This window comes from Bos taurus, chromosome 11, assembly GCF_002263795.3.
Source record: "Bos taurus isolate L1 Dominette 01449 registration number 42190680 breed Hereford chromosome 11, ARS-UCD2.0, whole genome shotgun sequence".
Classification (NCBI taxonomy): domain Eukaryota; kingdom Metazoa; phylum Chordata; class Mammalia; order Artiodactyla; family Bovidae; genus Bos; species Bos taurus.
Window position 1 is genome coordinate 31,319,928 of NC_037338.1, and position 15,082 is coordinate 31,335,009.

Consider the following 15,082-nt stretch of genomic DNA (forward strand, 5'->3'; position numbering starts at 1 on the left):
CAAAACTGTTAAAGCATTTCAAGATGGTGACAGCAGAGTATTAAACCTGGAATGAGGCCCTCTGAGTGTGGGACCCTTTTGAGCATGGAGCCCTGTTAGAATGCCAGTGAAGGTGGTCCTGCCTGACATGACTCAGGAGTGGAAGACTTTGTTTCTTTCTCAGATTGTTTCTGGGGCTCCTATCAGAGAGCCGAAATCCCAGGTCATATGGACTTTGTTCTGTTAAATCTTTTATTCCCTCCATCAGAGAGCTAAGCCACAATGTTCCTTATTATATTAATTGCTAACTCCAGTTCTCATAGATCAACAGTTAGGGACAGTCAAGATATCACTAGTAGCTAATGTTTATTAAACATTTATTATGTCACAGGCACCGTGCAAAACATTTTATGCGCTTTGAATTGATTGCAAGTGTAAGTGTTAGTCACTCAGTCATGTCCGAGTCTTGCTTGACTGTAGTCTTCCAGGCTCCTCTGTCCATGAAATTATCTGGGAAAGAATACTTGAGTGATTCCCATCTTTATCCTTCCCTGTATCACTACACCTTGTCTTGGTGACTTTGCAGCTTTCCACATCAATTAGTGGATTCTATTTCTCCACCTCTTAAATCTGGGTTGGTCCCAAGAATGATAAAATGCAACAGAGGAAATGGTGTGTAAATTCAGGGTTTAAGTCTCAAGAGGCTTACAAGCTTACTCTTTCTTTTGGAACCCCAGGTCTGCTGTGAGAACAAGCCTGTGTGAGTTGGCTAGAAATGAATACCACTTGTTGGAGAGCTGTCATCCCAAACCGAGACTATCCAGGGCAGCCAGCACCCACTTCACCTGCCAGCTAAGTTCAGATACATGAGTGAGCTAAGCTGAGGTCAGGCCAACAGAGTCCAGCTCGGCCGATGGATTTCACTGATCAACTCACAAATAGGTAAGAAATGATACATCATTTTTGCTTACAAACTGTCTTTTGGAGGTAAGTAAGTATGCATTCTTATTAAATTAATAGATAACAGACACACATCCATTATTATTTCCAAGGAAACAAGCTTTGAGAGGTTATATTCATGCCTGTGATCAGTAGTTAATAAATGGTTCTGTAAAGTGTGACTCTATAGGTCAAGTTCTTATCTGTTATTTTGCAGGGTCCCATTGTAGCACTCAGGGTTCTGTCAAGCCCTTAGCTAATTTGAAAGCTGAGTGGAAGAAGCAATGTTTTTGCAGATAGAGTCAGGCCCAAGGGATGGAGCTCAAACACCAAGAATCTCTCTGCTGATAAAAATACCATGTCTATTATTAACCAAAACTTTAATATAAAACATTGTAATCCATCAAAGGAAAAAATGCTTACACGCAGAACAGGAGAGATGATGCCTTTGAGGTCAAGGTCACAAGCTAAATGCTAGCAGAAATTTTGGCTGTATCTCATTAACACTAAATTATGACTGAGTTCTGCAAGAGGTCTGTGTGACAATCCCATTAATGCAAATGGCATTCCTTATGATGTCTGCTTTTGTAAATGAAAATCAAATGCAATTATGTCAGTGGAATTTACTCATTAAGCTAAACTAAAACCCACCAGCAAGTGTCTCCTCACTTCCTTTTCTGCCCCACATCTTTGATTACAAGCCGTTGCTCCCCAAATGGATATTTTGCTAAAATACGAGTACACAATTTGATGATAGAAGGGGCACCAGAATACAGAAGTTCTTACAGATATCGGAGGTTGGGAAGGTTCTGGAAGGCATCAGCGTCGATGTATAGCAGGTTGTTGGCCTTTTCAATTCTACTGTGAAAGAGAAAAGAACGTGCACATGACCTTACTGGTAAGGAGTGCTATGGTATTTTTCATTATTATGCGAAGAGTATGTTAATCAGTTATTCACCCTTTGTCCATCCATCATTTCCACAAAGATTGAGCATGCATGTGGTGTCTTTTACTATACTAAACTGTGCAAACAAAATATTAACCCTGTCTTATATAACGGTCATCACTGAAGTCTTCCTGGAATCTATTCATCAGAGACAAACAAAGCACAGCTGGGTGAGTCATTTCACCCTGAACTCAGTTGAGTGTTTAACCAGTAAGGATCTCCCAGGGTCTGAGGAAGGCAGGGATGAGGCTAATGGGGGAAATGATGTTTTTTTTCTGACTGGGAGATGAGAGAAGGGGATGGACAGCAACAAAGAGGGTGAAGAGTCAAAGGAGATTGGAGAAAAGTAAAGTGAAAGGTCAAAGGAAAATGAAGATTAGGGGATAAGCAGTGAACATCTCTGGCTTTCACAATGCAGTCCCGGCAGACAGCAGCTGGCAAAGTGCCAGTGAGTCCCTCATGCTGGAATGGAGGCTGCTCTCTCACAGCTCATGGGAAGTGATGGCTTCTGCCCTGGGCTGACCTGCGCCACGTCCTGATCAATAGTCTGGAGGTGGGCATGTTCACATTTGGATTCCGACAGAGAGAGGCTGCCCTTTCCTCATCTGGCGGGATCAATGTATATTTGCAGAGATGCTCTGTGTTAATTACTTCCTCCCTATTTCATTAGCTTTAATGTTGCAGTAACCTGTAGCTACGCAGATCCAAGTACCAGGTAATTAATCATTTTAAATACAGGCAGTGTTACATGGAGGTGAGCACTCTCCATGTGGGGGAGAGATGAAAGAGCCATCCCATGAGCTCCACTGCCCGTTGAGCTGCACAGAGGGACATCTACTTGACCTTGCGCAGAGGGCTGGCTGCCCTTTGGTTCGCTTCTCTGATACTCTCTGTGGGTTCTGAGACCCTGGTCAGATCTCTCTTCCCAGCTAGGGTAAGGAGAGGCCAAGCAGAGAGAGAGGGAAGGCATCAGTTGCAGAGGCTTAATGACAGTGAAGAAGAATGAGAGTGGGAGGTAGAAAAGGAAAGGGAGGGCAGAGTCTGTCATAATGGACAGACTGTCATTCCTAAACAAATTCATATATATGTATGTATGCGTATATGAATTATGCATATGTGTATATATGCTTGGCAAATGCTAAGAAGTTTTTAAAAAGATACAAAAGAGTCAAGGGATTTATGTTCAAGTCCTTAGCCTGCTGTGGATTTGGCTGGGTGACTAGACGAGCTTCACAACTTCTCTCTGTCTTTCATTCCTCATCTGTAAAATTAGGAAAGTGGTTCAGTGGCTTTCCTAACTGTGTTCTCTGAGAATTTTGTAAGATATTCGTCAGTGCTTCACAGAGGAACCTTTGCATTGACACTAGTTGAGAAACTCTTAATACAATATCCTTCTTGGAGATTCCAAGTGCATATGTGGATATTACAGACTCTGAGTTTTCCTACAGTAGGTGAGTCTGTCTAACTTATTTGACCATAGAATCTTTTTCCTTTTTTGTAATGATAATTTTCTGTTTAATGATACACAGAATACACTTTGGAAAAATTTGGACCTGTCTCCAAAGTCTCATCTGGCTTTGATAATTTATAGTAACTTTAGACTGGTATGCAACAGAGGTGTATCTGTGTGAGTACTGGCATGTATATAAAACTAGAATGTCAACAAGAGAAAATACATTTGGTTGGAGTAGTAAAGAAGCCAAGGATTGTTATGATAACTTACTGGTATGCCAGTTTATGTGTTAGATCTACATAACATTTATCATCTCATTTGTTCATCACAGTGATCCTATGAGGCATGCAATCTTATTATTCCCACTTTACAGAAAGAAAGCTAAGTCTTAGCATGATTTTGCATCTTGACCAAGGTTCCATGGTGAGTATGTGGCATAGGCTAGCAGTCAAACTAAGACTGCCCATCTTCAACTACATCATGAGGAATTTATTTTGGGCTTTGACTGTGGAACAAATTTGAATGAGAGGATGAGCTGGAAGTATTAATATGTGCAGTCACAGAGCTAGGTTCTTGAGTTTACTATGCAAAAAAACCCTGAGAAGGAAGAAGCAGAATAAGACTAAGCTCTGAACTGGTACCTGAGTCACCAGGCAGATACATGGCAGCACCTATTGGACTGACTTTGACAGCCTAAAATGAAACTCTAGGAGTCTGAGGACAGAGCAAAGCCAGGGCCTCCCAGGAATATAAGTGAACTTTAAGGCTACTACCAAAAGCAGGCATGAGCAAAACCCCATAGAGTCTTGCTTACATTTCATGTAGTTTGGGCAGGTTGGAGAACACGTTTGCCTCTATCACTTCCAAGACATCATTCTGTGAGATCTCTCTGCAAAGAAAGAAATATAATTCAAGTCAGTTCAGCTACAGTCCATAATGGATTTAGGGCTCAGCCTGGAGCCTTGTGCCTGTAGTGATTCATGAGACACACAGAACTCTACTCCTGCTTGCAAAGAAGTCAGCTGTAATAATAAGGCGAAGCTAACATAAGATGCTAATACTTATAGAACAATGAGAGAATGAACCCAAAGCAGTGAGTCTGGTCAGAAATTATTCAGTCTATAGGTGTAGTCACAGAGGCCCAGAGAGGGAAAGAGACTTGATTAAAAGTATTTAGGGAATATACAGGGTGAAAAAAAACTTTAAATAGACCAGGATTAGCGAACTTCTTCTAGAGGACCATGTAGTAAAATTTTTATTTTTTGGCTTTATGAATCATTTGGTCTCTGTTGCAACTACTCAGTTGATACTGTTGCATAAAAATAGGCATAGATATCATGTAAATGAATGATCATGCCTGTGTTTCAGTAAAACTTTATCCATAAAAACAGATGGCTCCATCAGCAGATGAATGGATAAGAAAGCTGTGGTACATATATACAATGGAGTATTACTCAGCCATTAAAAAGAATACATTTGAATCAGTTCTAATGAGGTGGATGAAACTGGAGCCTATTATACAGAGTGAAGTAAGCCAGAAGGAAAAACATAAATACAGTATACTAACGCATATATATGGAATTTAGAAAGATGGTAACGATAACCCTGTATACGAGACAGCAAAAGAGACACTGATGTATAGAACAGTCTTATGGACTCTGTGGGAGAGGGAGAGGGTGGGAAGATTTGGGAGAATGGCATTGAAACATGTGAAATGTCATGTATGAAACGAGATGCCAGTCCAGGTTCAGTGCACGATGCTGGATGCTTGGGGCTGGTGCACTGGGACGGCCCAGGGGGATGGTATGGGGAGGGGGGAGGGAGGAGGGTTCAGGATGGGGAGCACGTGTATACCTGAAATTAAAAAAAAAAAAAATTAAAAAATTAAAAAAATTTAAAAAAAAATGGAACCACCCCCCCCCAAAAAAAAAAAAAAGAAAGTAATAATAATGTAAATAAAATATTAAGCTAGAAAAAAAAAAAAAAAACAGATGGCAAGCTGGGTTTGGTGTCATGGGCGATAGTTTGGTGACCCCACCCTAGACCATGGAGGCAAGTTCTCTCTGCTGTGCCGCTTTAGAAAACGAGAACCTCGAGTTAGTCTCTTTTAAATACACATCCATGCTGTTACCCAAGTGGAGATTGTTATTGCAAGACCTTTGACATTACTGTTGCTTGGCCCAAAATACCCTGGAAAGATCCTTCAGGTCCCAGCCTGTTTGCTCCTGGAGTAATTGGAAGGGAGTGGACGATGAAGTCCACTCTGCAGAAGCCCAGAGCTTATGAGGAGAGAAGGGCAAGAAGGGCGACTTAATCAGTTAATGTTTATAAAGTGGCTCAAAGATGAAACATGCTATTATTAGGCCTCCTGAGGAAGACTCTCATGCAGTTTTAATGTGGCAGCTGAGAGAGTTTCAGAAAATCTCATAGGTGGTGTGCATTCAAATTGGCTCAGGCAAGGCGCTGTCTGCTGGCCTGAGATTTTGCTGAGAAGCTCTAGAAACGCTCTTGATCAAGGGAAAGGCCTGTCGGGGGAGGGGAAGTATGACTGCGAGCACAGGGGCTGGCGACATGGAGGGGGACCAGGGGGTGGGTGGGGAGCTGTCAGTTTAGTGGTGGCAGGATCCTTTCTCTCACTCCCCCATTAGCAAGGAGACATTTTGTGAGAGAAGTTCAGTTCAGGTGCTCAGTCATGTCTGACTGTTTGAGATCCTATGGACTGCAGCATGCCAGACTTCCGTGTCCATCACCAACTCCCAGAACTTGCTCAAACTCATGTCCATCGAGTTGGTGGTGCCATCCAACCATCTCATCCACTGTTGTCCCCTTCTCCTCCTGTCTTCAATCTTTCCCAGCATTAGGGTCTTTTCCAAGGAGTCAGTTCTTTGCATCAGGAGGCCAAAGTACTGGAGTTTCAGCCTCAGCATCAGTCCTTCCAATGAACATTCAGGACTGATTTCCCTTAGGATGGACTAGTTTGATCTCCTTGCAGTCCAAGGGACTCTCAAAAGTTTTCTTCAACACCATAGTTCAAAAGCATCAATTCTTCAGTGCTCAGCTTTCTTTATAGTTCAACTCTCACATCCATACATGACTACTGGAAAGACCATAGCTTTGACTAGACAGACCTTTGTTGGCAAACTAATATCTCTGCTTTTTAATATGCTGTCTAGGTTGGTCATAGCTTTCTTCCAAGGAGCAAGTGTCTTTTTTTTTTTTTTTGTAGTAAAATTAATAAACTTTATTGAGAGGACTTTGTGAGTTCTATTTTAATTTCTTGTCCTAAAGATTTTTATTTATATATATATTAATTTAATTTTATTTAACTTTATAATATTGTATTGGCTTTGCCATATATCAAAATGAATCCGCCACAGGTATACATGTGTTCCCCATCCTGAACCCTCCTCCCTCCTCCCTCCCCATACCATCCCTCTGGGTCGTCCCAGTGCACCAGCCCCAAGCATCCAGTATCATGCATCGAACCTGGACTGGCAAGTGTCTTTTAATTTCATGGCTGCAGTCACTGTCTGCAGTGATTTTGGAGCACAAGAAAATATAGTCTGTCACTGTTTCCATTGTTTATCCATCTATTTGCCATGAAGTGATGGGACTGGATGCCATGATCTTTGTTTTTTGAATGTTAAGTTTTAATCCAGCTTTTCCATTCTCCTCTTTCACTTAAATCCTGAGGCTCTTTAGTTCTTCGCTTTTTGCCATAAGAGTGTTATCATCTGCATATCTGAGGTTATTGATATCTCTCCCTGCAGTCTTGATTCCAGCTTGTGCTTCATCCACTTGGCATTTCACATGATGTACTCTGCATATAAGTTAAATAAGCAGGATGATAATATACAGCCTTGACGTACTTCTTTCCCTGTTTGGAACCAGTCTGTTGTTCCATGTCCAGTTCTAACTGTTGCTTCTTGACCTACATACAGATTTCTCAGGAGGCATGTCAGGGGGTCTGGTATTCCTGTCTCTTGAAGAATTTTCCAGAGTTTGTTGTGATCTATACAGTCAAAGGCTTTGGCATAATCAATAAAGCAGTAGATGTTTTTCTGGTATTCTCTTGCTTTTTTGTTGACCCAGTAGATGTTGGCAATTTAATCTCTGTTTCCCCTGCCTTTTCTACATCCAGCTTGAACATCTGAAAGTTCCTGGTTCACATGCTGTTGAAGGCTGGTTTGGAGAATTTTGAGCATTACTTTGCTAGCGTGTGAGATGAGTGCAATTGTGCAGTAGTTTGAGCATTCCTTGGCATTGCCTGTCTTTGGGATTGGAATAAAAACTGATCTTTTTCAGTCCTGTGGCCACTGCTGAGTTTTCCAAATTTGCTGGCATATTGAGTGCAGCACTTTCACAGCAGCATCTTTTAGGATTTGAAATAGCTCAACTGGAATTCCATCACTTCCACTAGCTTTGTTCAGAGTGATGGTTCCTAAGGCCCACTGGAGTTTGCATTCCAGGATGTCTGGTTCTAGGTGTGATCACGCCATCGTGGTTATCTGGGTCATGAAGATCTTTTTTGTATAGTTCTTCTGTATATTCTTCCCACCTCTTCTTTATATCTTCTGCTTCTGTTAGGTCCATTTCTGTTCTTTATTGTGCCCATCTTTGCATGAAATGTTCCCTTTGTATCTCTAATTTTCTTGAAGAGATCTCTAGTCTTTCCCATTCTATTGCTTTCCTCTATTTCTTTGTATTGATCACAGAAGAAGCCTTTATCTCTCCTCGCTATTCTTTGGAACTCTGCATTGAAATGGGTATATCTTTCCTTTTCTCCTTTGCCTTTAGCATCTCTTCTTTTCACAGCTATTTGTAAGGCCTCCCCAGACAGCCATTTTGCCCTTTTGCACTTCTTTTTTCTTGGGAATGGTCTTGATCCCTGCCTTCTGTACAATGTCATGAACCTCCTTTCATAATTCTTCAGGCACTCTGTCTCTCAGATCTAATCCCTTGAATCTATTTGTCAGTTCTACCGTGTAATTGTAAGGGATTTGATTTAGGTCATACCTGAATGGTTTAGTGGTTTTCCTTACTTTCTACAATTTAAGTCTAAATTTGGCAAAAAGGAGTTCTGATCTGAGCCTCAGTCAGTTCCTGGTCTTGTTTTTGCTGACTGTATAGAGCTTCTCCATTTTTGGCTGCAAAGAACATAATCAATCTAATTTCAGTATTGACCATCTGGTGGTGTCTACGTGTAGAGTCTTTTATGTTTTTGAGACAAGGGCACCTCTAATACTATTGTAGCTTCCTTCATGATTCATTTGGTAAATTTAACTGCCTTCATAGTTTTCACAGTTGAACATAAATAAGGGTGGTGTGTGCGTGCATGTTTTAAGAGGATGTGCTGGCCATTGGGTGTTTATTTGCTTCTCTGCCCTTACAGTGGGAAGAGTGCTGGGTGGTATAGGAATGAGAGGAGTAGGAAAGGAGTGAGTGAATTGAAAGTCGCTCACTTGTGTCTGACTCTTTGTAACCCCATGGACTATACAGTCCATGGAATTCTCCAGGCCAGAATACTGGAGTGGGTAGCCATTCCCTTCTCCAGGGGATCTTCCCAACCCAAGGATTGAACCCAGGGTCTCCCACATTGCAGATGGATTCTTTACCAGCTGAGCCACCAGGGAAGCCCAAGAATACTGGAGTGGGTAGCCTATCCCTTCTCCAGGGGATCTTCCTTACCCAGGACTCGAACTGGTGTCTCCTGCATGGTAGGCGGATTCTTTACCAGCTGAGCTATGAGGGAAGCCCAGAGGAAAGGAGTGGGAGACTTCAAAAAAGGGGACATTTTTTGAAGACTTTAAAGAGTCCAGTGAAAGAGCTGCACAGGTAGAAAATATGCATGGAGGGAAGCACTGGATGACAGAGAGGGTTTAAATGCAAATGAGCCCGTATCATGCAAAAGCTATAGTATTTCCAGGTTCACATGCCATCCCCTTGTAGTATCTCAGCCTAATACTGCCTAGAAGATAGATATTTCTCCTTTCCTGAATTCATGTACTGAATTCATCCCATACACATTCTCTTATGTGGATTTTTTTTTTTGCCAAAGAGAACTAAAAATTATTAAAACAAATAAGCCAAGAAACACTTCTAAATTAATTATTTCAGGAGGTAGTTCATATTTTATGGCTTCAGCTTCAGAGGCAGGAGAGGGTGTTAGGCTTGGAAGGTGGTAGAGAGAGCCTTTGGCTGGAGGAGGGCTGGAGGGAGGTGAGCAGCATACAGTAGTGAGAAAATGCCTTACTGGGAGATTGAGGGCTCTTGCTCCATTACAAACCAGTTCTGCCTCTAGTTATTTCTGTTACCATTGACTAGGTATCTACTATCTACCAGCCCTGTACATGCATTCTCCTCAATCCCTTTAGCATGCCTGTGAAGCTGGTATTTTAATCTCCATGTTAATAAACAGCCCTATCTGTATGCACAACAGCTCTGGCTGACTGCAGGGCTGGAACACTTTCTTCTACATGCCTTGCCTTCCAAGCCATGTTAGGTCTAATATTTCCACTCCTATATATTTACTCAAGGGAAAGGAAAATTCATGCCCTCCCAAAGACTTGTGCACAGATACTCATAGCAGCTTAATTGGATAAACTGGAACATATTCATACAATGGGATATTATTCATCCATAAAGTGGAACAAACTGCTGTTCCAACATAGTTGAATCTTTAAAAAAAATTACACTAAGTGAAAGAATGCAGACTATTTATATGAGGGTCTAGAAGAAGAAAAACTAATCTACAGTGATAAAAATCAGAGTAATTGTCACTTGGGGCCTGGGATGGAGTTTGCTAACAGGAGAGGCAACAAGTACTTTCTGGGATGATGGAAATGTTCTCTTTCAAGATTGGGGAAGTGGTAACATAAGTTTATCTAACTTTGAACTTTAGATTTAAAGTGAATGCATGTATTTTAGTGTATATGAAACATACCTTAATACAGTTGTATAGCAATACTTTTTATTCAGAGGAAGGAGAATAAATTCCATTCCGTTTATGTCTTGAAAACTCTGAATTGAGAGAGCTATTGGAAAAATGTTGTCTGGTCTGAAAGTGGTTCTGAAAGTTCCATCAAATCCTAGTGCAATCCTGGAGATTATAGATAAGGGTCCTTCCCTCTTGACTGTCTCCCCTGCAGCTCCCCAACCCTTCACTGAAATCTATGAAGTGAATAGCTGAACTAGGTCAAAGAATCAGAGTTTCTCAACTCTGACTGCACTCTAGAACCTTCTGGTGGATTTAAAAAAAAATTCCAAAGCCTGGGTTAGTATCTGAGAATTGGATTTATTTAGTCTGGGGTGAGACTCTGGCATTATTTTTTTTCCCTTGTTCTTTAATTCTCCAAACAATGGTGGTTCCAATGTGCATAAAGGATTGAAAACTACTGGTCCAGATGATATTAAGTTCCTGTTTAGACCTGTGCTTTACATCTTACAGAAGGTTTGCTTCAGGAGCAAGGGCCAATTTTCCTTGTTCTGCTAGGACAACAAATTGGAGAAATAAAGTTCTTGGAGCACAAAAGGAAATAAAAATTAGATAAAATAGTAGTAAGAGAAACCTGGAGATAGAACCTGGAAGTGGGAGTAAAATATAAGAGGTATTATTGAATAGTTAGTTTTGATTTTTCATAAGAAAATTTAATCAGAAGGTCAACATTTCAAATGTTCAATGTGTAACATGGGATATTGTGGAAAATATGTAAAAGCATCTTATATTTTATTGTTATTCAGTTGCTCAGTCATGTTCAACTCTTTGCAGCCCCATGGACTGCAGCACAGCAGGCTTCCCTCTCCTTCACTATCTCCTGGAGTTTGCTTAAACCCATGTCCATCGAGTTAGTGATGCCATCCAACTATCTCACCCTCTGTCACTCTCTTCTCCTTCTGCCTTCAGTCTTGCCCTGTATCAGGGTCTTTTCCAGTGAACTCTTTTCATCGGGTGGCCAAAGTATTGGAGCTTCAGCTTCAGTATCCGTCTGGGGCTCATTGACGTGTGGATGCAGAAGAAGATGTGAGAGTTCATCTCTCTTCTACTGAGCAAGATGCTGAAATGTTTTGGAAATATGTAAAAAAAAAAAAACCTGGTACTCTTCCATCTAACATTTTTTAAATATTATTTTGCATAACACATGTTATTTATATGAATATGTAGACATGTATTACTTTTAAAAAATAGACTGACAGAATATTTCCCAGTTTTAATTTCTAGAATGACAAATGATAAAAAATTGGGGAACTATCCAATGTAGGCTGAGTTCTGTCCTTCTTGGGTGAGGGGTCTTGATTCTGTGGAAAGCTTGTTTCCAGAGCTGAGACTCTTCTCATCTTCCCAGGCAGTGAGTGGTTCTCATGATTCACATAGAAATCACCTGGGGATCTTGTTAAAATGCAGATTCTCTATGGGAAGATCTTGAGAGGGTCCAAGGTTCTGCCTTTCTAATACCTCGGGTGATGGGTATGTTGCTGATCTTGAGACCACATTTCGATTGCAAGGTTCTTCTGAAGAATGGTAGTAACGTCCTACCAGGCCTTTCTCCCCAACGTACACAGAGGTGGATATGAAAAGCATGATAGAGGAGGAGTGAAGTTCTTGATTTAAAAAATCTTTTATCTTCTGGAAACCCCTCCCTTACTCTCTTATTTTTTTTTGAACTTTACAAATTGTATTAGTTTTGCCAAATATCAAAATGAATCCGCCACAGGTATACATGTGTTCCCCATCCTGAACCCTCCTCCCTCCTCCCTCCCCATACCCTCCCTTACTCTCTTATTGAAGTTTTCCTGTTCTCTAGATTGTCACAAGAATTCTTTCTCAGTTAAAGCACTTGCTACTTTGTTTTGTTATTGCTAATTTTTTGGTGATGGGGCGGTGGTCATTGCCTAATTCCCCAACCTGACTTTGAGTTCCTAGATGGTGTTTTATCCATTTATCTTTGTATCTCCAGCACCAAGTGCTAAGTTGAAGCATGATAAGTACTCAATAGATGTTTAGTGGGAGGATGTGTAGATGGAAGAAAAATAGTCCTTAGGTTCAGAAACGGTATCTGCAAAACTGTGAAGGAGATGAAGCTTGTTTTCTGTAGTCTTTCACCCCCCTTCAAGCAAGCCCAGCTTGTCTATGAGCTAGACTTTTGTCCCAGGAATTTTTCTACAATTAATACATAGCGTGGAAGGGACACATGCATGGATTTGATCTGCTGTGCTAATAGCGTCTGGATGCCCCTATGCATCACAGAGTTTCCCAGTTCCTCTCTGGCTCACAGGTGAAGTCATTGAATTGACCAAACACCCATAGAGCTGAAAACAGGAGAGATGATTGGTGTAACTGTAGGAGTTCTTAAAGCATTTGATTGAATGTTAGGTCTCTTTTGTGCACAGAATTCTATGTTTCTTTGAAGGAAGGGGGGATGTGCTTGAATGAGGTGCTGGAGGTTATCAGGACATTCTCTCTGGAGTTTCAGAGTGAGAATTAGATTCTCCAGGTTTTCATTCCTCTGGCCAACAAAAGGGTTAGTATTCATTTAAGTACACGTATGGGGATGAGGTATCAGTAGGATGGACTTAGGAGTGAATGAGCATGTAGCACTCAGCTAGATCTGCATAAAATTTTAGTCTTGGACTGATATTCATTTGTCCACCATTTCACCCGACACTCCTTTTCCAATTGCTGGTTTCACTAGGCAAAAAGTTGCTATAGGTTTGTAGGATAGGGAAAAACTGAAGAAATTTAAAGAACATCTATGAATTGGAGAACAGAGTGTAATAAGAAATCAAACACTCATTGTCTTTGCTTTCTTTCTGATATAGGAGATAGTCTGCACCTAGGTTTCCCCTGTCTTTTCCTTCCTCCTCTGACCTTCCATAGAGTATTTTTTTTAATAAATCCAAACTACCTCTCCATAACCAGACATTCAATTACATTAAAATATTTTTAATACCCAATGAGTCAAATTTCTTTTTTTTTTTTCTATTTAATAACCTCAAATGTTGACTGTTTCTCTCCTGAGTCCCCCCGTGGGACCCCTCACGCGCACTGTCATAGCCCTCAAAAATTGCACTGGGTTTGCATTCTGTCTTGTCTCCTTCACCAGACAAAGAACTCCTGGAGGACTGTGACATTGCCTTTCTTCTTGGTATTTCTGCTTCTAGCCAAGTGTTTGCTGAATGACTGAATTATCTTTGAAAGAGTATAAAAGATTTTCTCCGTTTGGTCTTGCACAATAAAGCTGTGTTCTTGAAAACCTGCAGGAAACGGAGTATTTGCAAATCAGAATGTGTATTAGCACAGGAAAAAAGCATCTGGTGTTCCAGAGCCTAGGAGTGAATCTTTAGAAGAGTGAAGAAGTAATTCAACGAATGTTCAACAAATTTTGATCAAGCAGCTTTTGTATTTCAGGCACTAGGTCTGTCTTGGGCTCTAACAGTGAATAAATTGGGTCCTGGTTTTTATCAATCATCTTTAACTCAGGGAGTCTAGTATTCTAGGCCTGCCTTAGATAGCTGGTTGTTATCTTTATTTGGTGGGCTATATAGCAGTTCCTAGAAAAGAGAAAATAGATAGTTGGTATGTTGCATTTGAATATAACTACAGATATTAAAGTAATATACTTTCATATATAATGTATAATTATATATGTATTATATATTAAGAATTATATATATGATTATATATTATATATACACACAGGTATATATTCCTACTTTATGTCTTGTCTATTCCGTTAATTCTTCTAGAAATGTGCCATATGACTTAAGTAAATACATAATGTTCAGGTGAAAATTCCTGTCAAAATGCATCTGAGAAAATGTCATAAAAGTGAAAGTGTTACTCATTCAGTCATGTCTGACTCTTTATGACCCAATGAACTAGAGCCTGCCAGGCTCCTCTGTCCATGGAATTCTCCAGGCAAGAATAGTGGACTAGGTAGCCATTCTCTTCTCCAGGGGGTCTTCCCAACCCAGGAATCAAACCTGGGTCTCCTGCAGTGCAGGCAGATTCTTTACTATCTGAGGCACAAGGGAAGCAGAAAATGTCATACATCTCTCTAAATATATACTCCTGCCCTCATTTAGAATTCCCATGAGATCAGGTCTGGTGACTTTGCATTAGAAACCTGAGGTCAAATTCTGCCTCTGTTTCTTACTAGCTGTATAACTGTGGGCAAGTTAGAGTCTCCATGAGTTTCAATTTCCTTATCTGCAAAATGGGAATAATTGATACCACACAGGGATGTCAGAGGCATTAAATAAGATGGTATGTGTGAAAGCACAATGTTCCTTGTGGGGTATACTTCAAGTATCAATGTAAAGGCTGCCATCTCTTTATGGTATTTAGGACTGGACTCTTCTGCAGCTGGGAGATACTGGGCTAGCCAACCACTGACTGGAAAAAATAGCGCTAGCAAGTGTCCTTAACTTGCTTAACACTTCTCTTAACCCCACCTATAGATCATTTAAATTCTTAAGCCAGACTATGACATTATCCCAAACATCATTCTGAGGCTTACCCACAGTGAGATCCTCTATCTGGTCTGTTGTCCAACAAAGGAGACTAGGCACAGCATGTGGATACCCCAACAAGGATGTCTGCATCACTGAAGTCATAATCTGAAAAGGATGCTGATCCCTTCGAGAGAGGGTCAGTACTGAGGGGGCCATGTTGTCAGGGCGAGCCAACAGGTGCCTCTCCTCTCCACAGGTGGCAGCTGGTAGGTGCCTTCCTTTCTCCACATGTCCCGCCTGCTTCCTTCTCCCTG

General features: G+C 40.9%; 1 protein-coding gene and 1 long non-coding RNA gene across 8 annotated transcripts in view; one reads left to right on the plus strand and one right to left on the minus strand.

The window, feature by feature from the left end:
- The window catches only part of LOC132346571 (uncharacterized), a 282,144-nt gene extending 280,446 nt beyond the window's left edge, over positions 1 to 1,698 (plus strand). The window contains exon 3 of the long non-coding RNA XR_009496421.1: positions 717 to 1,698. This is a non-coding gene — a long non-coding RNA (uncharacterized lncRNA). The remainder of the gene's footprint in view (positions 1 to 716) is intronic.
- FSHR (follicle stimulating hormone receptor) overlaps positions 1 to 15,082 on the minus strand; it is a 194,886-nt gene that overhangs the window by 64,279 nt on the left and 115,525 nt on the right. For 4 of the 7 annotated variants that reach the window (XM_059890998.1, XM_024998261.2, XM_024998263.2 and 1 more), the window contains 2 exon segments: positions 4,132 to 4,206; positions 1,705 to 1,779 (listed from right to left, as the gene is read on the minus strand). The exons of 1 other annotated variant lie outside the window; for it this stretch is intronic. In XM_059890998.1, the coding sequence (XP_059746981.1) occupies positions 1,705 to 1,779; positions 4,132 to 4,206 (150 nt within the window). 7 annotated transcript variants of the gene reach the window in all.